The 25,139-nt window shown below is 38.8% G+C and overlaps 1 protein-coding gene across 1 annotated transcript in view; it reads right to left on the bottom strand.

The window, feature by feature from the left end:
- Positions 1 to 25,139, bottom strand: part of RSRC1 (arginine and serine rich coiled-coil 1) — a 343,242-nt gene that overhangs the window by 159,134 nt on the left and 158,969 nt on the right. Inside the window, exon 5 of the mRNA XM_051983080.1 lies at positions 12,590 to 12,626. Within this exon, the coding sequence (XP_051839040.1) occupies positions 12,590 to 12,626 (37 nt within the window). The remainder of the gene's footprint in view (positions 1 to 12,589; positions 12,627 to 25,139) is intronic.

Genomic DNA, 25,139 nt, shown 5'->3' with positions numbered 1-25,139 from the left:
TGTAAACTGATGACAAGAACAGTGTCCGCCTTCCAGGGCTCTCGTGAGGGTCAGAAGAGACACGGCTCGCTAAGCCCCAGATGGGGCTATGGACAGTCAGACATGGCTGCCATTATTAGGCATAGTAGCAAAGGTAATGCAACTGAACAGAACTCCTTTCAACCATTACTATTTTCTCAACTATCTTTGATGTGACTCTATGTCCTTGTTAACACATTTCAAAATGCCCAGGTTAAAATTTAAATGTTTTTCTATATTAAAATCTGAAAAATATTTCAAGGAGATGTCATATGTTTTTTCATTTTTAGTTCACATTTTAGGTGTGAAAAGGCCTTTATTTTCCAAATAATTGCTGTTCTTCCCTGGCATCTTAGTCATGGTGGTTCAGGTCATGAATTAATCATTTGATGACTTAGATAAAGTGTAACAGGGCAGTGTGTGTATGCGCACGTGTGCATAAATGTATGAGTGTGGGCACATATTCTCTAGTCTTTGTCCACGTATAAGATAGGTTATAGTTCTACTGACTGATCCAAGGTCACCACAAGGCCAAAAATCATAACTAAAAACTATTTTATCTTTAAAAACGAAGAAGCACATTTATACCAAAACAATAAAATCCTCTGACAAAAGGGAAATTGCTGAGCCAGGAATCACTAGAGCAGCTTTTCTGCCAGGTTAAAAGCATATCCTTGGTCAACATCCACACCCCATGGCATCTTACCTGTAAAATGAGAAGGGTTGAGGGAAGATTCCTAAGAACTCTTAGTAACTCTTAATTCCATGAATCAATTCCTGGTCATCTATTCCTGGTTATAGAAAATAACCCCATATGAAGCAGTCTTCTTGTGTCTGATTTCTATTCTAGAGTTGCCGAGTCAGGACAAAGTGCACCGAATCTCAATATAACAACAAAAGTTGGGGGATGTTCTATTTATTTTCTAATGTAATTTTTAGAACGCAGCTCTACTAGACCAACAGAATAGGATGTGACTGTAAGGAGAATAATAAATTTTCATTTTACAGATTAATAAATTAAAACGTGGTAAAAGTCAAGTGGCTCTTCTAATTCACTTGAAAAAGTGATAAATCTGAATCAGTAGAAATTTGGGATCAGGTCATAATTGGCTTAATTTCACAAATTCTACAAGTGGAAATTAGGCCACAAATTCTGGATTCCTTGTTCCATGCTTATTGTATTCTATTTTTTTAAATGACAGTAGGATTATATAAAAAACATTATTAAACATAACTGACAGATTTGAGACCAACTGGTCATTTGAACATCTAAAGATAATACCATCAAGAAGTAATTTGCACAGAATTATTTTAGGTTAGATAATGTGGGGGAAGATATCTCACAAATTATTGAGGCTAGATCTAGGTCTCCTAAAAGTGACAATATGGTGCTCCATCTACTACGTGAACACGTAAATGTTTTATAAATGTTGCTGCTGTTGTTACTGAATCCATACATTTATTTACATATTTTCATCAAAAGCATAGGACTACCGCAGCTGACTAGTCCACCCTTTAAGTACAGCCTGAGAATATTACAGGGATCCAGGCAATGTAATAACCTGGGATTCCTCTGAATGAATGGCTCTACTCTAAACCCTGTTTATCCAGAGCCCCCCAGGAGAATCTCCATTTCCTAAGAGGGCAACCTGGAGGCTCCCTGGGCCTTGCCATTGGGCTTGCAAATGAAGGCTTCTCTGGGTCTCTTCCAATGAGAAACCAGAGTTTTTGGAAATCTTGGGTCAGCCTGCAGTGCAGTACAGTGCTGGGAGTACAATTGGTTAATGAATACTTTTCAGTTCCACTCCATAAGGACTGACAGCATTTTAAGATCTGTAAAGTACTTCACATAAATCACCCCATTTTCTGCATTAGGATGAGGTAACACAAAGTAGAGGCGACAGTTTACCTCTTGGGATCTTATTCACTTCCAGTGAAATACAGACTTTGTCAGCGTACTCTACTCTGGCCCAGGAGCCCCGGACGCATTGTGGCTGTGAAATTTTAATTAATAAACATTTTTAAACAATCACTCAAAGGAAGATTGGGTCACTTTAATAGAATAAATCTAATTGCAGTTTGAAAAATCTTCAAATGCCAAATACAATACTCTCAGCAAAATAAACAATGATTTGGTATCATAAGCAACCTCAGCCCAAATTTATGAATGATGTCATGAGAACCTCTATGAGTTACAAGGCAGACGGCGCGCTCTAAGGATTTGAGTATGAAATGATGGGTTGGCGTTTAGCTCTGAAATGTCCTGGTTTACGTATCCTTGGGGCAATTAACTTGGCTTCCCTGAACTTCGCGTTCTCTCTGTAAAAGGACAACAACAGTGCTGGCCTCACGGGGCTGCTGGGAAGAAAACATCTATCTGTGTCCTAAAGCACCACCCAAAGGGAGTTAGGTCTTTTAAGAAAACAGAGTTGGTCGCCCTCATCCTGAATGAACATTGATCTTCTCCTAGCTATGCAAGAGTAAGGATTTTCTTTTTGTGTTCAGTCAATGATTATACAAATACCTTCAAAATCCTGACTATAAAAAATAAACTGACCTATATTGAGTTTTGTGTTTTAGGGGAAAAAATTTTAAAACACACGTACTTTGCTCCCGATATCAGTGTACTGATAATTTTATGTGCAAACCCAGGTCCAATGGCAGCGTGGCCAGAGGAGGGAGGGCTTTTGGGAGCACCTGTTGGTGGTTATTGATCAGCAGGTAACAACCATGGAAACGCCTGCGTTTTTGGCCAGCAGCAGCATTCTTACAAACCACTGATGGCTCAACAAGCTATTAATGACAGCCGGCTCGTCAACACTAAAAACGGCCAGACTGGGCTGCTTGACCGCAAGGACAAGCAGGTCATCACTCTGAAGAATTCTGCAGAAGAAGATTCTCAAATGGGACGCCGTGGCAACCCCCATGCTGCAGGGAGGCTCTCCCTGGCTCTTTTGTTCTTCAGTTATTAATAGAAAGCAAATCCCACTTAAAGTAACACACACTTTTATCCAGGTTTTACCAGACAATCCGGACACTTCTCCATCCAGGTGAAAGATAAAGGCACACTGGTTTCATTGGGCCTGGACCTGCTTAAAATGTCCACTCTGAGACTAATCCCCAAGTCACGCCTATGGATGCTTTGAAAACAGTTTTTCTTCAGGTACCTTTCCATTCTTTGTCTAATCAGTAGCTCCTCCAAGCATCCCCACAAAGGTTCAATCACTGCAGGTCTAATGCACGCAATGGCATCAGCTGAAACCCAGTGTTCCACGATGGACCGGCACAGTGTCTATTTGCTCCAATAGAGATTTGGTTTTAGTTTATTTGCATGTTTCCAACTCAAATCCTATTTTCTTTTCCATATCTATGCTACATTCTGTTCTCCTCCAGATCATTTCTCTAAGTTTTCTCTAGGACGGTCGTCTCTCTTATTTAACACGTTTCCTCTGAAGCCGAGGTCACAAAACAATCGGAGAATGTTTCAGAGATGGCTCACACTTGACCTTCACCCAACAAACGGAGGGCACCACGCTGCTCCATGACCCTGCTGCCATTCAGCCCCACCACACACCTCTGCTGTGCTGGCCCCTTTCTGCTTGCTGGGTTTCTCCTGAAGCTTCCATCTTGAAGCAGGGGCCAGGCTGGTCAAGCTCCACTGCCTTGTCTACAAGGGCAGCTTCTTCTCCTCCCTCTCCCTTTTGTTTGTCACCCTCCACCATGGGGTCAAGGCCTAGCTCAGTGCTTAGAATAGCAGGGGGCACATCTGTTGTGGTTCGGGCATTTCAGTCCCGTGTGACCCCGTCCGGGGTTTTCTTGGTAATGGGACCAGGGTGGTCTGTCATGGCCCTCTCCAGCTCACTTTGTAGATGAGGAAACAGACAAACAGGGAGAAGTGACACAGCCAGTGAATGTCTGAGGCCAGACAGAAGTGCTGGGCTCCTGACTCCAGGCCCAGCACTCCCTCCGCTAGGCCCCCTGGCTGCCCACTGGGCACACAGGAAGTGCCTAACAGATGCTGGTTGTCTTGGCCCCTTTAAGCACTGACGGGACAAACAAGTGTTAACTGTGCACACACGCACATGTAAGCAGACAGGACACATGCATGGCACACACACCCTCCGTGTAAATGCTTTTTATGCTTCTCTGGCCTTGTTGACCCCAGCGATATTCTTTCGCTTCTCCACTCTCTGGAAGGCTTCGCCACCCGGCCGAGAGAGACACCCAGCCAGGCCTGGGGCCTAACGAGAAGATTACTGCTCCAGGAGAGCTGCGGCCCTCAGAGAAACCTTCGCTGCTCCCCGCTGCTGCTGCTACAAGATGTCCTCCAAGGTCTAAATTCTGATTTCGCCTCAGCCACAAGCATCCCGAGTTATGGGTTCTTACCCAGCTGACAGAAAAGGCTCTAATTGTGAGCAATAAACAGCTACTACCTCCATTTTGCTCGTAATCTTTAAAAATCACAAGATGTTACTAAATGGAATTAATTTACCCTTGGCGACTCAGATCAACACTGGGTGAAGCATTTCATTGGGTTTCACTGCTTTATTCGTTTTCTTGGGCCCAGGACTAGAAAACAATCACGAAGAACAAGCTCTGTTGACTGTGGGAGCAAGTCAAATATTCCCTTAGCCCCCCAGCTCAGAGGAGCCGCCGCAGAGCCCCCAATCACGTGCCATTAAGGGGAGGGGCCAGCCAGCCTAGCTTAAGCAGCCGCGCAGAAGGAACAGTTCTCAGGAATCTCCTTCCCTTGGACCATGAGGGAGAGTCTGGAACCCTGCCTATGAAAGACTGTGGGCTGCAGTCCAGAGTCAAATGGCCCAGCTTCAGAACCATCTGAGACGAAGCCAGCAACACGTGACAGAAGGGGTCTAACCCTCCATTTTGCGTTGCATCCCAAGGAACAGTGTGCTCTCTCTCCACCCCACGACTGGCAACTAAAACCTCCTTAATGGGCAGTGTCCTGTGAGAACGTGAGCTGAGCTTACAGCAGATGCTGAATAAATGCTCTGGTTCATCCATCCAGGAACTACAATCTACAAGTCAGAGCCAAGGTCCTGGAGGCCTGCGGTGGGCCCAAGTACAAGCAGGCCACCCTGAAGTACAACAAAGGGGGCATGGAGAGCGTGGTGGGAGGGGACTCCCCTCCGAGCTCCATCCTTTCCTTCAGCCTCCAGCACACACACATCATACACACACTAGATCTGCCTATTTCTTTCTCAATGACCGCATGTGTTCATGTACACAAACACACAAAGAACCTGACACATGGGAAACTCCATCTTCCTGACTCCGGACCCAGAGCTCTACCTACTGCACTATCAGCTGCCTCTTCTTCATGATAAATAGAATAATGAGCTTAATAAAAATGTGAAGGATGAAGAAGTAAAGTTCTGGTGTATCTTTAGAAATTTTATACCATGAAACTGAGCTCCCCATCACTTTATGGACTGCCCCCCAGTTCTTCATTGACCACAACAGCGCTTGGAAGAGAAATGTTTGAATTTGTGATTCTATAGAAGAGTTATGTCTAATAGTCACGTCAAGTCTAACATTCACTGAATTTCTCCCGGGGATAATTAATTGAAGAGGGCTCCCTTCCTAAGTTCTCTCTCCATCCATTCAAGGCATGGAAATGAACAGGAAGAAAGAAGCTGGCAGTGAATGTTAGTAGTCAACAGAAAGGTTTTTCTTCTTCCTCTCGCTGTCTGAGAGCCTTCTCGCCAGGTGACAGACCCCACTGATAACTCTGGAGCAAGAAGGCCCAAGAGCCTTTGGACAATGTTCCGTGGGATAGCCAGGTGCAAAGGAGAGACCCCTTGCTGGTGTGTAGCTCATGGGAATCATTCAGACTGAGTCAACAACTGTGGCTTTATCTCAGAGAATGTTACAAATATTCCTGAGCATTACTGCACAAAATATCACACAGAGTAACAAACTAAGAACATGCCACATTCCGTGAGCTGATTTCACAATGTAAAATTACTGAGTCTACCGAACTTAGAAAACATTAAAATCACACTCTAGCATCCTAAAAATCTATGTTCATCCCTTCTTGCATCTTTAAGATAAATTTATATTTTAAGAGCAATTAAAAGGCATGTCTCAGATAGAGATCAAACTGAAGCTCAATCCAGAGAAGAACAAAAGAGTTTGAAGTTCTCAAACTGTTTGAATGGCCTTTGAGAAAGAAAAGTCATTATTAAAACTGCTAGATGGGAGAGGTTTATACGTGGAAACACTATTGAAGCAGAGAACTTGCCATTAAACAGAGGAAGCAAGAAATTTCCATATCATTTATTCCAATTCTCAATTATTTATTGAGATGTCATAATGATATGATAAAGGAAAAAATAATGGGGAAAATACAGATTATTTCAAATTAATGGGTTTAATTGACAATCAAGACATAAATGCAACCTTGATTAAGAATGCATTCTCTTTTCCAGTGTTATGAAAATCTGATTACTTTTTGGTTGTGACATCTTACTATTAATTTTTTTTTAAATAATATCCTTTTTATTTACTTTGTTAGATATTTTTCAATTTATTGAAAAGTTTTTAAAATAATCATTTTTTAAAAAACTTGAGGTCCAATTTATGTTCATCCCTCCTACCTTCTCCCTTCTTTGAGAAGGCAAACAATTTCACTTTAATTATTTATATGAGAACGTGCAAAACATGTTTCCATGTTAACCATAATGCAAAAGAAAACATGAACAAATTAAAATAATGAAAATAAAATAGTTTTTTAAAAAAGTATGCTTCAATCAGTCTTCAGAGATCATCACTTCTCTCCCTGGAGGTGAATAACATTTTTTATCATAGATCTTTGTAGGTGTCTTGAATCATTGTCTTGATCAGAGTAGCTAAGTGTTTTACAGCTGATCATCCCCACTGTATTGCTGTTACTGGACTGATTCTGATTACATTAACTTGCATATTAAGTTTTCTCAGCATTTTCTGAAAACATCCTACTTGTCATACATTTACAGCAAAATAGGACATTACCATTATATACCACAATTTGTTCAGTTATTTCCCAAGTGAGGAAATTTCTAACTCTGTCACTTCAAAAAACATTGCTTTAAATATTTTGGTATATAAAAATCACATTCCCTTTTCTTTGATCTCTTTGGGATGTAGATTTAGTAGTAGTATTATTAAATCAAAGGGAATACACCGTTTTATAGCCCTTTGGTTCTATAGAATGGCTGGACTAGTTTACAATTCCCGCAATAGTACATCAATATCCCAATTTTTACCCCCCCTCCAGCATTTGTTAATTTTTTTTCTATCATGTTTTAGCTCATGTGACAGCTACGAGGTAGTATCATAGAGTTGTTTTAATTTGCATTTCTCTGATCAGTAGCAATTCTGAGCATTTTTTCGTGATTGTTGATAGCTTAGATTTCTTTTTCTGGGAACTGTATGCTCACAAGCTTTGACCATTTATCAATTGGGGAATGGCTCTTATTTTTTACAAAGTTAGCTCTAGTTCCTATATATTTAAGAAATGAGGCCTTTATTAGAGAAATTTGGTGCAAAACAGTATCCTGTTTTCCTTCTAATTTTGATTGAATTAGTTTTTTTTCCCCTTACAAAAGTCTTTTAATTTCATGTAATCAAAATGATCTATTTTACTTCCCATAATCCCCTCTTTCTCTTATTTGATTATAAACTCTCCCCTTAAACACACACAGTTGTTTTCATGCTTTCCTAATTTATTTATAACATCACAGTTTGTCTAAAGTATTTTTCCATTTTGACCTTATCTTGCTATACATTGTTAGATGCTAGTCCATACCTACTTTCTGTCCAACTGCTTCCCAGTTTTCTGTTCAATTTTTGTCAGCTGTTGAGACAATGAGCATAAAAGAAAAAAGGGAACCTCCCTGAGGGAAGAAAAAATGAGGGAAAGATTCTTGGCTGGGTAGTCAGGGAACTTGCATTCAAATACCTCCATGGCCTTCCATCTGTGTCACCTTAGAAAATTTACATTACTATAGCACCAGCAAATGGCCAGGCCCTTTTTAGGCCTCGGTGCACTATCAGGTTCCTGGCATCCCCAGCACAGCCCCAGAGAACTGCCAGCCCTCCTGCAACCATAGCTCCCACTATCTCCAGTGAATCCCCATGGCCCAGGCACAACAACAGGCAAGCAGCCAGACTTTACAATCCCCAGAACAAGAAGCCTGGGCCAGTGTCCCCTCAACCTCAGGAGTAGAGCTCAACTTGAAAAGAAACAAGATAGATTGGAAAAATGAGCAAGAGTCTGATAAAAGTTATTATGGTGACAGGGAAGATCAAAACACAAATTCGGAAAAGGGCAACAAATTTAAAATACATTAAAAACCTCAAAGGAGAATAAGAATTGCTATCAAGTTCCCAAAGAACTACTAGATGAATTAAAAAAGGACTTTAAGCATCAATAAGAGAAGTATAAGAAAAACTAGGAAAATAAGTGAGAATGAATGATGGAAAAAGAGTTAACAGCTTGATTAAGGAACAATAAAGAATTGGGAAAAAACGTACAAAAATTTACTTACAAAAACAACTCCTTAAAAAGGGAAAAAATGTACAAAAATTTATTTACAAAAACAACTCCTTAAAAAGTAGAGTTGGCTAAATGGAAAATGAGGTTAAAAAAAACTAAAGAAAATAATTTTTCAAACACTAGAATAAGACAAGTAGAAGTTAATGAATTCATCAGACAGAAGAATCAACCAAACAAAACCAAAAGAATAATAAAAAAAGAAAATATAAAATATCTCACTGAAAATCAACTAAATTGGAAACTAGAACTAGGAGAGGTAATTTAAGAATTACTAGACTACCTGAAATCTATAAAAATAATAATACTAATAATAAAGTTGAACATCATACGTCAAGAAATTATGAAAGAAAACTGCTGAAAAATCCAAAGTAGAGGGTAAAGCAGGCAGTGAAAGAATCCATCCATCACCTCATGAAAGAGATCCCAAAATGAAAACTCAAAAACTTTATAGCCAAAATCCAGAATATCTAGGTCAAGGAGAAAATAGTGCAAGCAGCCAGAAAGGAACAATTCAGGATTACAAAGAACTTATCTGATCTTCAAATACAAGTTTCAAAACAAAACAAAACAAAACAAAAAAAACAGATTTGCGATTCTTTTGCATTTTATATCTCTAAATGCTAAAAATAAAATATTAAAAAAACAGAGAAAGAGTAGTTCGCTGAATTGGGCAAGCAACTAAATAAGCTAGAAAAGGAACAAATTAAAATTACCCAATCAAACACCAAATTAAAAATCCTGAAAATTGATGACTAGATTAATAAAACTCTAAGTAAGAAAACTATTGAGCTAGTAAATAAACTAAGGACTGGTTTTATGAAAAAAAAATCAATCAGATAGATAAACTATTGGCTAATTTGATTCAAAAAAAGAAAGAAGAAAACAAAATTACAGTAGCAAAAATGAAAAGAGTAAATTTGGCACCAACAAAGAGGAAATTAAAGCAATTAATGAATTAATTTTTCTCAATTATGTGCCATTAAATCTGTCAATCTAAGTGAAATTGGTAACTATTTTTAAAACAATATAAATTTTCCAGATTAGCAGAAGAGGAAAAAGCTATTTAAATAACTCCATCTTAGAAAAAGAAATTGAACAAGCCATCAATGAACTTCCCATGAAAAAAACCCACAAGGCCAGATGTGTTCACAACTGAATTGCATCAAACTTTAATTAATTAATAAGTAAGCATTAAGATCAATACTATATAAACTCTTTGGAAAAATGGGCAAAGGACTCTTACCAAATTTCTTTTATGACATAAACATGGTGCTGATATTTAAACCAGGAAGAGCCAAAACAGAGAAAAAGAACTACAGACCAAATTTCCTAAAGAATATTGCTGTAAAAATCTTCATGAAATGTAACACTAGCAAGGAGAATGTAACAATATGTCATATGAATCATACATCATGGTCAAGTGAGAATTTTTTTTTTAACCAGGAATTCAGCATTTAAGAAAATTAGCATTTTTAGGGAATCCTTTAGAAACAACTAAAAACTATTTGAAACAATTAATAACTTAAACACAATTTCAGGATATAAAATAAATCATCATCATACATCATAATCAACAACCCCATGTAGCAAAAAAAAAAAAAAAAAAAAAGAAAAAGAAAAAAGAAAAAAAGAAAGAGAAATTCCATTTAAAATAATTTTAAATAATATAAAACACCTGGAAGTCTACCTACCAAGACAGATCTAGGAATTATGAACACAATTACAAAATACTTTTCACACAAAGGCTTTTCTACATAATTGGAAAAATATCAATTGTGCATGGATAATACGAACCAATATAATAGAAAAGACAAGTAAATCAATTTACTTATTCAGTGCCCTGCCAATCAAACTACCAAAAATTATTTTATAAAGCTAGAAAAAAATAATAAAACTTCTCAGGAAGAACAAAAAGGTCAAGAATATCAAGGGAATTAATGGGGAAAAAATGCAAAGGAAATTGGACTAACCACACAAGATCTCAAACTATATTAGAAAGCAGTAACCATTAAAACTATCTAGTACAAAAAACACAACCAAATATCCCAGCTTCACTATTTTAGACCAAGATAAGGTCAAAGCTAGAGTATTTGGTTTATCAAACACTACATTACTAGGTTCATTTACTATTGTGGCTTGTGCACCTATTGTACTCCACTTTTCATTATCGACTGCTTAGTCATACCGGACAACATTTTTCCTACTGGCTGGATTCTATGGGGGCACTTCCAACTCAACTTGTCCAAAGCAGAACTCATAACCCTTCCCCGCCAAAACCCCCCGAATTTCTGAACTTCCCCTACTCCGTATCCTGGGGCCGGCGGGATTCTTCACTCTCCCTCACCCCAGCTATTTAATTAGTTGCCAGCGTGGCCCTCTCTCCATCCCCTACCCCTGCTCTGAGCTCCTCTCCACTCACCCAGGCTTCGAGCCCATCTTCTCGGGGCTCTGGCAGCCATTTCCGCTTCCGGGTCTGCCCCGTTTCTAATCCGCTGTCCTGGGTCCCATTCCACCAGAAGCTGCCCGCGGTCAGGAACTCCAGGCCCCTCTTCCAGGCCCCCCGCTGACTCGAATCCAACTAGCAGTTCACCCGCCCCCTGCAGGCTCCTCCTTCTGAGGACGTTGGGACACGCCCTCCCAAACCCTCACGTGTGAACAGAAAAACTCCAGGCCGGGAATCGGAGGAGAAGGATTCACAATCCAGATGCTGCTGCCTTACTAGGGGATGCCGGGAAAGCAGCTTCCCTCCCTGGTCCTCCCTTTCCTTACATGCAGAGTAACAGTACTGGAGGCGGGGCGGCAGATCCAAGGCCCAGAAGTCTGTGCGGTGGCGCGTTTATTTGCTTATAGAGGCCAGAGAGGTCTCCATCTCCGCAACAACCCGCAGAGCATGGAGCACCTGACCGTGTACAAGTGAGCATCCAGTAAAAATTTCTTCATGGTGCTAATGCTGGTACCGCTGCTGGCAGTATTCGCCACCAACTCAAAACCAGGCTGATAAATGTTTAAACTTGATTATTAAATTCATTTTGGAAAAATCTGCCTGTGATGATTAAGAAAGAATTTTAACACTAAGGGGCTTCCATTTCTCTTCATTTTAAAGTAATTGCTCTTTTCCAACCAGAGTTGTACGATCTAAATGCTATTTGCTCATGACACTGTGTTTTGCTATTACTTGTTTTTGTGGCATCAAAGTATTGTAATTAACAGTTTACAAAGCTACTGTATGATACTTGAATTTTTTTTAAAAAATACTTGACTGTATTTACAAAAGAATCTGCTCCATTAATTATTCAACATTTGTGTTTGACCAGAAACCAGACCGTGACTTTATAACGATCTGTTTAGATGAACTTCTTAATGTTCTGCCGAAAGAGTCAGAGCAAGCTGAATGAGTTTCAAACTGGTGACAGTACCATAGTTTCTCCTCTGTTTTTGATCAGTGCATGGCTTTTAATGTAAAATCTGCTTCGATTTCACTAGTGGTTTGAATATGTTTACTTAAACCAAAAATATTTTGCATTTCAATGATTATTACATATTACAGAACTGAATGGAGTTTAAACCAATGCATTATTCATAAGGCAAAGACAACAGAAAAAACAAAGCAGTGCACTTCTTTCAAAGACTTTAAATTACTAAAACACACCATATTTATGCAGGATATATTTGACTGTTTTTCTTATAAAACAAGTTTCTTTTTGTCAGATCAAGTTATGTCAGAAATTCAACACCAAATAGTTTTTGTTTATAATGAAGGCAACCACCAATTTAAGGACTATTGTCCATTTTATTTCATCTCTACATAAAAAAGTAATTTTAAAAAACTTAAATTCCCTTGAAATGATAAGACAAATGAAAATGTAAGTAGCTTCTCATAATAACAGTGAGCTGACCCCTTTGGGGAATGGCTGACTTTCTCAATTCAAGGCATTCAAAGCTCATTCAAAAGTGTTCATTTAGAATGCAGATATCAAAGATGTTGCAAATGTTCAAGAGAAAATTAGAACTTACCAGATGTTCTAATCCAGCTTTGATGTTTCCAGAATCCCTGTAACAGAAGAACAAAAGTTCTAAATAGTTGCTAAACCCTTGTCTCCAATGATTTATTTACCTTGGATATATTAAAAATTATATTCTTATTTTTCAAGCATTTTTGTATTTTACATTATTATATTTCAGAACCATTTTCATTAAAGGAAGACTAACCATTAATATGGACTCAATAAATTCATTTAATAAGTGATATTTCATATTTAACTGAGAAACAAAATTTAAATATACTTAAACTGTTATTAAAATGCTCCACTGTATTTTTGTGGACAAAGAAAAGGAGAAAGGTTAGTTATGCTGCTATTTTAGTAAATAACACTAAAAAAAAAAGTTGCATTAACTTCTACAGATCCTTATTAAAAGCAATTTCTTTAAAATTAAAAAAGAAATTTGGGAGGAGGAAGGAGGACAGCTAGATGGCTCATTGGATAGATCACCATGCCTGGAGTCTAGAAGATCTAAGTTCAAATCTGGCCACAGACACTTACTAGTTGTATGATCTTGGGCAGGTCACTTAACTTTTTTTTTTTTGCTTTAGTTTTTTCATCTATACAATGAGCTGAAGAAGAAAAGAACCAACTGTCCCATCATCTTTGCCAAGAAAACCCCATGAAGATTTAGATGCGATTGGAAAATCATTAAGCAACAACTAAACAATGCCTACACATTCTTATAAAAGTAATTTTTTAAAAGTATACTCTTTCTGAAAACCATCAGTAATTTGAAAGCACAGCCCTGGGTATCCTGATCACAACCTGTTTTTCCCAATATTCATTTCTACCAAATCAGTATACGAGCAATAGAGAACTAGTGAGATATCAGATACAAGCAGGCAGGGAAGGAGAGAGTCTTCCTAAGACCACTCAAATGGAAGCCATTCAGGTTCCTGACATGGCACCGGCACAGCGGGCAGGTCTCACGGGCACCCCGCCGTGGGGTCGGCACCAGCTCGGCAGCCTACTACCACTCCGGTCCCACGCCTCCTTCTGGAGCTTCGTCAATTAGCTCTGCAATGTGAGCGACCACTCCCGCGTTCAGGAACAGTTCCTCTCACAAAGCACTTTGAGGTCACTGCAGCTATGAGGTGGAAAGGCTCCTGGAGATCAGCTCGGGTCTAAGTGACCCTTTGCAGATGCAGGGAGTCATGTCCACAGAGGTGACCAGGTCAAGGTGCACAAAACGCGTTTCCCACCACATCCTGTGAAGTGGACAGAGTTCTCCTTTTTGCCCACAAGAAAACAGAGGCTCGACTTCCTGACCCGTAACTTTCCATGATACCCTGCTAGCTCACACGAACACAAAACATTAGCTCTACTTTACCCAAAATGATCATTCTGCTTCATTGAAAAATTGAAAAACTACAGCCCCTGCAGATGCCTTTCCAGGTGCCAAGAGGAGGCCAGTCTTGGGTTCTTCCCACCTGCCTCTCCTTCGTTCCCTAAGTCTCTGTCTACTCCAACCCTCCGTTCTTCCCCACACCTCCCACCACACTGCCCTTCTCTGTCCCCTTAACTTCCTCTACTCCTCTGCTTCTTCCCGTCATCCACATGATCAGGACCCTCATAGACAAGTTGCCCTGCAGGCCACTGACACTACGTTTCCCACCCTTCCACCTCTCCTGCCCTTAACATCCTTAGGGTCCTTTGGAGGAAGTCTCGGTCCTTCCTGCCCTATGAGAGCATGATAGTGCAACATGTGCAAAGAGACACCGAGGTGCTTGCCTAAAAGAATTACCATGAAGACATTTCTCAAGTCAAATGATACATGAATTTTTCAGAATACAAACAATACCGTAAAAAAACCCACATGAAAACACTGAATGCATTTGCAACATGTGATTGCATCCTTTCATTACTCTCTGTTGAAGGGCTTCGGGCACAAAGTGTTTAAAATACTGAGAACGCCAGGACTGCCTCTCAGGCTGCTTTATGCATCCTAGTTCCTGGGTAAGATGGTTTGTTCAATGCCAAAGGCTCTGACTTTAAAACTCCTTGTTCTTTAATTAATAAAATATTGTGAGTGTATATGGCTGGAGAGGGGTGTTTAAAGACTGATTGATAATGAGCCAGATTCTTATACCGTGCAGTATACACAAGTTAAATTATCGCCGAGACAAACTTAGAAACTACATTAAGTCCATCTAGTCGATGGGTTACCATCTGACAGGACTTAAATAGCAACATGCCAAAGTACTGTGTAGACAATATGATCATGATTACAGTTAAAAAAACATTGATAAGTATATAATTCTTTACAATAGCAAATTTTAAAAAGCTGATCCTTGCTCTTTTTTTATTTTATTTTTTTAATTTTTTTTATTTAATAACTTTTTATTGACAGAACCCATGCCAGGGTAATTTTTTTTACAACATTATCCCTTGCACTCACTTCTGTTCCGATTTTTCCCTTCCCTCCCTCCATCCCCTCCCCTAGATGGCAAGCAGTCCTATACATGTTAAATAGGTTACAGTATATCTTAGATACAATATATGTGTGTGGAGCTGAACAGTTCTCTTGTTGCACAGGGAGAATTGGATTCAGAAGGTAAAAATAACCCGGGAAGAAAAACAAAAATACAAACAGTTTACATTCATTTCCCAGTGTTCTTTCTTTGGGTGTAGCTGCTTCTGTCCATCCTTGATCAATTGAAACTGAGTTAGAGCTCTTTGTTGAAGAGATCCACTTCCCTGATCCTTGCTCTTTAGGAACATGTAACTAAAGAGAAACTAGTAGAACAGACAAAAACTCAAAAGACGTAGAAAGAATAATATAAAAACATTAATCCAACACATGAATGAACACAGTGTACTGTAGAGATGCTGCAACTGAGCATATACATAGTTAACACAGCTAGGTGGCGCTGCAGGGGATGGAGCGCCAGGCCTGGAGTCAGGGAGACCTGAGTTCAAATCTTTCTCAGATACTAGCTAGCTGTGTGATCCTGGGCAAGTCACTTCACCCTGTCTGCCTCAGTTTTCTCATCTGTAAAATGAGCTAAAGATTTTTTTTTTTTGCCAAGAAAAATCCAAATGGGGGTCATGAAAATTACAACATGACTGAAAATGACTCAACAACAAAAAACATTTTAAGGGTAGGGTAATGTAATGTAACCCTTGGTGAATCATCATAAAATCTAAATGTTATGAAGCATAAATAATGAATGTAACAAGGGAGAGCTTTAGGGTTTGGAAGAAAAAGGCTGTTTATGAAGTTAGCATGATACCAGACAGTATCTTATATAGCCAGGTCCTGAATGGTGTGAATAAAGAATCCTATGAAGGAGCAACTGTATTTGAATTCAAACTATCTATTTGTATTGAACTGGAAGGTATTGCCTATCTGGCTCCAGGCCATGACAATAAGTGAATATCAAAATAAAGCAACTTATAGGAATTTTTTTGTTTCTCAGTGCATATAAGTTATTTTTATTGCATAATGTGGTTTATTAAGTGTGCAATAATATAATGCCTAAAAATGCAATGGTCATTCCTTAGTTAAACATAATTTACTGATAAAAATGCTAACTATCATCTAAGCCTTCAGTAAACAGAAATCTTTTGGCCAGTGGAGATTCTTGTCTCAAGGCTGATGGTTACTGACTGATCAAGATGGTTGGGCTGGCTGTGGAAATTTTTTACAGTAAGACAACCATAAAGTTTGCCACATTAACTCTTCCTTTCATGAAAACTATGCAACTGGACTGCTTTTCCAGGTGCCAAGAGGAGGCCACTTTTGGGTTCTTCCCATTTGCTTCATGAAAGATTGCTCAACTCTGTGAGAGCAGTTTATCCACAGCAGAACTTTTTTCAAAATTAAGAGTTAATATTCTCAAACCCTGCTGCTGCTTCATCAACTAAGTTTTGCAATACTCTTCAATATTGTTGGATCCCAGGGAAGAGGGAGGTCTGAAGAGAAGGAGAGTGATAGGGGAATGGCAAGTAACTGGAGCAGTCAGAACACATACATTATCAATCAAGTTTGCCATCTCATATGGGCATAGTATGTAGTGCCCCCCCCCAAACAATTACAAAAGTAACATTAAAGATCACTGATGACAGAACATCATAACAGATATAGTGATAATGAAGTCTGAATGCTGTGAAAATTACCAAAAAATGATTCAGAAACATGATGTAAGCACATGCTGTTGGAAACATGGGTGCCAAATAGATTTGCTCAACACAACTTGTCACAAACTTTCAATTTATAAAAATAAAAACGGCAAAATATGGGAAGCACAATAAAATAAACTGAACTAATAAATAACTAATAAATAATAAGTGAAATAAAACCAGAAATGCTTCTATCATGTTTTACATTCATTATTTACTATGGGTACCTACCTGTTTATGGACTGGGAGGACTAGAAAACATTAGGGATAGAATAGATTGGTGAAGTTTCAAAATGTCAGTTAGTGCAAAAATCAATGGATTAGAGGTTGGAAGATTTGAGTTCAAATTCTAGTTCCACTACTTATCTCTCTGATATCAATGAAGTCAATTAACTCATCTGTTTTCCCATCTTTAAAATAAGAATTTTGGAATATATGTGAGCCTTAGGATCTTTTCCAGCTCTAACATCCTATTAAGCTTCTGGAAAATCATCCTTTTAGCATTACTTTAGGCTCAGTTAAAGCATTATTATCAGTAAAGAATATTACATAGGGGTTTATATTACTTAAATAGGAAAGAAGCACTACTGATATATGGTGTTGCCAAAGGCTCTAATGAACTTAAAAGAAACAGGAACCAAGACGCTGATGTAAAGAAGTTCAAGCTAATAGTATAAAACCTGTCCTCTTTAGTGGTCTGTCTCTTGTGCCATTCCTGTCATGACTTCATCAATATTGGTGCAACTCCTTTTGCCCTGTGCTGAAAGCAGACTTAATTCAATTATAAGTCTCAAAACTGATAAAATGGTCCTGAAGTGGAAAATGGAAAGAGATTATTGGCAAATGAATAAAGATTTGTATTGAACTAACACACAGGAGTACAGCAGGGCTTTTTTTAATCATTCCCTGTCTTAAGTCTTCTGGGAACCATGAGTTTCCCTTCCCCTCATGCAGCACATCGATTTCTGAATTAGACTGCAATATTAAATAATTAATATACTTGCCATGATTGATGTTTTGCATTAGTTGAATATTAGGTTATCAATCAAAATCCACTTGGTTTAATGTAATAATATTGAAAAAGTGTCAAGGATTGTTCATCCAATTTGTAGTTGAGGCAGCACAGATAGTAATATCTCTCTACCACGAGTCTCTGAAGCAGGAAATGCAGAAGCTGACCACGCATGAGGCAGACATGATGCGTCTAACTAGGACAAGTCGGAGGGGGTCCTAAGTAAACCTTGTGGCACCTGTCAGTTTCAATCTGAAGCTTCTTTCCAGCATGAAGACACTGAGCATCAATCATGCAATGACAGCTAGGGGAGAAGCATAACTAAGGCACGTTTATCTGTATTATGCCAATATTTAATTCTTTTTCTAACATCATCTCATTCAAAATTGTGAAAATGCTGTTGTCACACATCTGATACTCTCTCAAAACATTTCTAACCAAGGTAAGATCCTTTGTCCCTGACTAGTTATTAACATTAGGAATTATTTCTTTTAATATCCAATCCATTAAAAAATACATACTGAATGTCTACTCCATAAAAAGAAAGATATTTAATAGTACTATGGAAAAGGAACCTCCATTGCATGATGAACATAGGAGGGCAACAGCTAAAATACAATCCACAGTGGGGTTTATTGGCTGAAAATCAAAATCTATCTAAAGTTAATTTCTGAAATAGTTAATGCTACTCCTTCTTTCAATGACACATTCCTCAGATTCTCAGCATTTGTTGTTTATCTCTGCAGGTCCAAATATTAGTTTAGATAGCATGCTGTAGATTTACTTGAATGCTCCCTTTTAAAAATAAAAATTCCTCACAGTTGAACTGCCCTTTCCTTTATATATCAAGTAAAAGTCTTAATTTCCATATTGAAAAAAAATCTTATGCATTAAAGACTGTTTTTAAGAAACTAAACAAACCCCAAAGCAATTTCCAGTTGGCTATTAGGAGGCTGGAGGCAGCTTGGTAGCTCAGTAGAAGGGGTACAGGGCCTAGAATCTGGAATACAAATGGTCAAATCCAGCTTCAGACACTCACTGGCTGTGTGACTCTGGGCAAGCCACTTAACCTCTGTTTGCCTTAATCCACTGGAGGAGGAAATGGTCAGACACTCCTTATGCCAAGAAAACTCCTTGGACAGTGTGGGCACACTCTGGTCCACAGGTCCACGAAGAGCCAGACATAATGCAACAACTGAACAACAACAAAAAGCAGTTTCAAGAGAAAGAAGTTAAGCAAATACAAATCACCAACGTGAAGGAGAGAAAAGCAATCAAGAATTTTATCTGAGAAGAACAGTCTGAAAAATTATAAAATAATAAACAAAAACAGAACAAAAATGAAACATATTCATTTTCAAGTCTCAATTTCATTGGCCTCATTTCCTTATCTGTGAAAAGATGGACTGAGTAGATATCTCCACCTAAAACTAAAATTCTACATTTATGTAACTATAATATAAATCATTTTACCTTGCTATCATAAATATGATGAAATAAATTACAATTCAAAGCAAAAAAGGTAGAGAACTAGGTGTGTCAAATATTAAACAAAAACTTTCATTTCATCAAGCTCTTATGATAAATGAACAAGGATGCAATTTTTATATCAGATTATTAAATAGTAATTGTGACAATTACCTTTAAGTAATAATAAATTATTTTAGGCCAATTTTAAAAACAACCTCAAACTTAACCTTCCCCTCTCTTTTTTTCCTCCCCCGAAACTAATGAGTTGCCGGAGTGAAATATTACAGTAGGGGATTGGTCAAAAGAACAAGTTGAAGGTTCAGAGACAATAAGCTCTAACAATGCTCTGGGCATTTTTGAGTTAGGTCAAGTATGTATAATCAATGGCACACTTGACCAGGAAAGAGAATATTACATAAAGAATATTTCTGCTCTCTAAAAGACTGGTCAATAATTCCAATTTCCAAGTGTCCTTACTCTGGAACAAAACTAGATCAAAGTCAAAAATCTTTCCTCTATCTGTACAACTCAATCAAGTTCAATGCCATTCCTTCTATGGCATTTCCTCACCAGCCCCTCCACCTCCTCATTTACCTAACCAAAACGTGACTTGAATACCCACTGAGGGACTACACAAAGGAGGCTCTGGAGAGAAAGGAGCCTACAAAATATCTCTGAGTAACCGCATGTGGATCTGCAGCTAGGTGGTGCCACAGGGCATAGAGTGCCAGTCCTGGAGTCAGGAAGACTCCCACTCATGGATTCAAATCTGACTCCAGATACCAGTTTTTTGATTCCGGGAAAGTCACTTAACCCTGTTTGCCTCAGTTCCTCATTGGTAAAAGAAGCTGGAAGAGGAAATGGTAAATTACTCCATGATCTTTTCCAAGAAAACCCCAAATGGGAAACAATTGAACAACAACAAATGCTGATTTATAAAAAAATTCTAAAACATAATATGAAAGGAATATTAATAAATACCTAAAAAGAGAAAACAATGATTTTAGAAAGATGTGACAGTTTTATGAAAAACAGAATATGAAATTATCCTTCCTTTTCTGACAAAATTATCAGATAAATGAATGAGGAAAATTCTGAGATACAGTTAACCAAGATTTTAGAAAATTATTGACAAAGACATTCATGCTGTACTCTTTGTGGATGAAATACAGAGATTGGGACTAAATGACAATAAAATGAGGTTGATTCACAACTGGTTAAAAGACTGAATCCTAAAAAAGTTATTTAGTATGAACTTAGAATATTTTCCAATGTGTCTTAACAATATGTGCTTGGTCCCATGATGTTTAACGTTTTTTTGGATAACTTCCATAAAGACATGAAATGGCGCACTTATTAAATTGACAGATAAAACAAAGCTGCTCTCTTCTGCAGTTCTTTACCAGGAATATAAAAAAAATATAAATTTGAAGCCCACACTTAAGTTCAGAAAAAGCAACTTTATAAATGCAAGATGACAGAACATGGAGTGGTTCATCTGAAAAAAGATGGGGGCAGAGAAAAGACCAGAAGGGACCAGGCCCAGAGTTACCGAGCCGAGATCACCGAGAGCCACCGGGCTGGGCGGTGGGGACTCCCTGTCGTGGTCCCGTTGGTACTGCCACATTCCGGAAGCAGCGCAGGGCAGCCTCAGACAGTCCCTAGCCTTGTGATGCTGGTGACCTCAGGCCTTTGCCTTCCTCCTCTGGCGCCCCCTGGCTGCTCAAATTTAAGCCTGGAGTTAAACTGCTGAACTGAACTGAAACCGGGCTGCCTCAAGCAGGGGCCTCAAAAGCCCTTTCCTTGGAGCTCGTCAAAGGCTTGAGGCCCAGAGGCTGATGAAGTTACAGTGTGCAAGACGGGCAAGAAATCTCTCAAATTCTGGGATCCTGTGATTGTCAAAAACAAGACGGGCTGCCTTAAAAAGTAGTTCTCTCGAGCACCAGCCCTGAAAGTCAGGAGGACCCGAGTTCAAATCCAGCCTCAGACACTTGACACTGCCTGCCGGGGGAAAAATTAGTGAGAAGTGCCTCCCCCAAAATCCTGAAATAGTAGAAACCGCAAAAAGACAAGGTTAAAACATTCTTTGAGCCCCCAGAACTTGGAAGATTGACAGAAAAGGTCTGTCTCGCGTGGGTAAAAGGGAAGCATGGTCAGGGCAGGAAACATCGCAGCAAGCCCCACCACAGCAAACCGGAAATACATCCTGAACCCCAGTGTGGGGAAGCAGGAAAACCCCCAAGCCAGGACCTTCCATGGGCCTGAACTTAGCCAGGAGAATGGGCAGACTCCAGCTCCACGGGCAGCCACACTGTCCGCACAGCCCTGGGCCAGCTGCCCTCAGTCAGCAGAAGCCCTCGTACTTCAGTGTCACTCATGGGACCTCAGCCCCCATCAGACACCGTCAGCAGCACCCGGCTCAGCACCAGGTAAGCTGCCAGACCCCCACAGACCCAGCAGCCTTCAATTCCCCCACTCTGCCCCCTCACTACACCAGCAAACCCAAGGGTCCCCAAGGGCTTCAGGATATCATCGTTGCAGCCCCTGCAGCCTCCGGCACAAGAAGTGTCCCTCCCACCCTGAAAGCAGAGCTCAAATTTAAAAGAAAGGAAAAAGATGAGCAACAAAAAAAGAATCTGACCATGGAAAGTTACTACGGTGACAGGCAAGATGAAGACACAAACTCAGACAAGGACAACAATGTCAAAACACCTAGCGGCAAACCCCCGACCAAAGGAAATGTTCTTAAGTCCAAAAGAACTCTTAGAAGAGTTCAAAAAGGCACTTAAAAGTCTTATAAAAGAAGTTGAAGAAAAACTTGGGAAAAAAATGAGTGATGTAAGAGAATTATGAAAAATGAGTCAAAATCTTGGAAAAAAGAACAGAACAGCTTTAAAAAATAAAATTGGCTAAATGGAAAAGGAACTACAAAAATGCACTGAAGAAAACAATTGGCTAAACAGAAAAGAACTAAAAGAACAAAAGCTAAATGAGGAAAATAACTCTTCAAAAATTAGATTGGGCAAGTGGAAGGTAACGATCCTATGAAATATCAAGACTCAATTAAACAAATTCAAAACAATGGAAAAAATAGAAGAAAATGTAAAATACCTTCTGAGAAAAACAACTGACCTGGAAAATAGATCCAGGAAAAATAATGTCAGAATCATTGGACTATCTAAAAGTCACAATCAAAAGAAGAGCCTGAACAACATCTTTCAAGAAATTATCAATGAAAACTACCCTGATATACTGTTAACTAGAGGGCAAAATAGTCATTGAAAGAATCCAAGTTAGGAAAGGGATCCTAAAATAAAAACTCCAAGGAACATTACAGTCAAATTTCAGAACTATCAGGTCAAGGCAAAAATACTGCAATTGGCTAGAAAGAAAACAAATCAGTTATGGAAGAGTCACAATCAAGATTACACAGGGCTTACATAGTAGCTGCAACATTAAAAGACGAGAGGTTATAGAACATGATATTCCAGACTACAGTAGGACTACAGTGGGGGCAGAAGGAAGGGAGAGGTAAATTATTTCACATGATGAGGCATGAATGGGCAGTGAGCATCACTTGAACCCAATTCTCATCAGTGATGGCTCAGAGAGGTAATAACATGCCCAATCAGATGAATATAGAAATTTATCTTATCTAACAGGGAAATAGGAAGGGAGGTAATTAAGTAAAAAGGATAAAAGGGTATTGACAGAAAGCAGGGCAGTTTGAGGTAAATTACAGACAAAAGAAAATGGTGAGGAAGAGAAAGGTTGAAAGGAGAAAGAACAAACAAGAGGAAAAATAAGATGAAGGGAAATACACAGTTATCATAAATGTGGATGTGAATGGAATGAACTCTTGTCTTCAAACAGAAGCAGAGAATGAATCAAAAACTGTAGTTCTACACTATATATATACTTATATATATTCATTTAACTTCCCTCAATCTACTCTCCCCTTTTACAGTCCCTCCCCTTCCCTTATTCCTTTCCCCTTCTTCTACCTTCCCTTCTATTTGGCCTCCCCTTTTCCTTTCCTACTTTCCAATAGGGTGAGACAAAATTTCTAGACCAAAGTATGTATATCGTTCCCTCTTTGAGCCAAATGTAATGAGATTAAAATTCAAACCATGCTCATCTCCCTTCCCTTTTTTCTCTCTACTGTAATAGGGTTTTTGTCTCTTTGTGTAAAGTAACTTACCCCATTTTACCTGCCCTTTCCTCTTTTCTAAGTACAATTCTTTTCCCACACCTTAATTTTTTTTTTTTATATTATCACATTCAAGTCAACTTATCCATCCACAGCCTCTATGTATACCCCTTCTCACCACCCTGACAAAGATATAATTCTCAAGAGTACAAGTACTCAGTTACTTCCCATATAGGGATGTAAACTTTTTAACCCTTAAAAAACATAGATTTTATTTTTCTTTCCTCTTTACATTTTTCTGCTTCTCTTGGGTCTTGAATTTGAAGATAAATTTTCTTTTTGGCACTGGTCTTTTCATCAGAAATGATTGAAAATCCCCTATTTTCATTGAATGTTCATTTCCTCCCCTGAAAGACAATGCTCAGTCTTGATGGGCAGTTGATTTTGGCAGCAGTTCAAGCTCCTTTACCTTCCAGAATATCATATTCCAGGCACTTTTTAAAGTAGAAGCTGCTAGATCCTGAGTAATCCTGATTGTGGCTTTTCAATAGTGAATTGTTTCTTTCTGGTTGCTTGGAGTATTTTCTTCTTGCTTTCATAATTCTGAAATTTAGCTACAGCATTCCTTGGAGTTTTCATTTTGGGATCTTTGTTAGAAGGTGATTGGTGGATTCTTTCAATGACTATTTTACCCTTCTAGGATATACGATAGTTTTCCTTGATGATTTCTTGAAGGCTACTGTCTTTTTATGAACATGGCTTTCAGTTAATCCAATAATTCTTAGATTGTCTCTCCTGAATCTATCTTCCAGGGCAGTTGTTTTTCCAGTGAGATATTTTACATTTTCTTCTATTTTTCATTAATTTTTAAAATTGATTCTTGATGTCTCATTAAGTCATTTACTTCACTTTGTCCAATTCTAATTTTTAATGAATTTTTTCTTTGGTTAGCTTTTTTTTTTTTTTTTAACCTCCTTATGCACTTAGCCAACTATACTTTTAAAGGAGTTGTTTTGTTCAGTGGATTTTTTTTTTTTCATTTTACCAATTTTGTTTTGTAAGCAGTTGTTTTCTTCATTTTTTGTGCTTCCTTTTCCAAGCTTTTGGCTTTTTGCCCAGACTTTCAAAATTCTTTGCATAGCTCTCATTTTTCTTCCCTATTTTCTTCTATCTCTCTTATAAGACCTGTTTTGAGCTCTTCTGTGAAGACTGAGTTAGCACCCTAGATACTTTAGAATCAGCCGGAGTCAGGATAAGCAAAAGTCCTTGGTCTTTATGGGTAGAAGTAAAATGGATGGACACAGGATTTCCACGACCTTCCTTCTCCTCGTCTACTGCCAAAGTGACTCTGGCTTGTCTTACCCTAGTCCCTCCTACAATTCTCTGTATACACCAAAAGATTGAACTAGCATAGAATAGTGGGAAGGGCCATTTTCCAAGCATATGCTAATAGAGTATTGTCCAATTAATAATCAGCCTTAAGTGCTCGGTTGTCCGACCTCAGTGCATCAACTCAGAGTTTCAACCCTTGACACTCTTCTAAGGAAATCTTTTGAGTTTGAGAGGAATTAGATTCCCCTTTGAGGCTTCACATGTCAGCATTTTGTCCTCTGATAGATTTGTGTTCTGATGTCCCTGTCACCACAGTAGCTTTCTACGGGCACAAGGGAGACTGTGCCAAGGTTGTTGGTTTGATTTTTGGCTGACTGACAGGGACTGCTCAGTGCTGGGGCTGGAGGTGCTGCACTGGCCAGGCCCAGTCCTGGG

The sequence above is a fragment of the Antechinus flavipes genome, chromosome 3 (genome assembly GCF_016432865.1).
Source record: "Antechinus flavipes isolate AdamAnt ecotype Samford, QLD, Australia chromosome 3, AdamAnt_v2, whole genome shotgun sequence".
NCBI classification, from domain to species: domain Eukaryota; kingdom Metazoa; phylum Chordata; class Mammalia; order Dasyuromorphia; family Dasyuridae; genus Antechinus; species Antechinus flavipes.
This window is presented reverse-complemented; position numbering and strand designations above follow the sequence as displayed.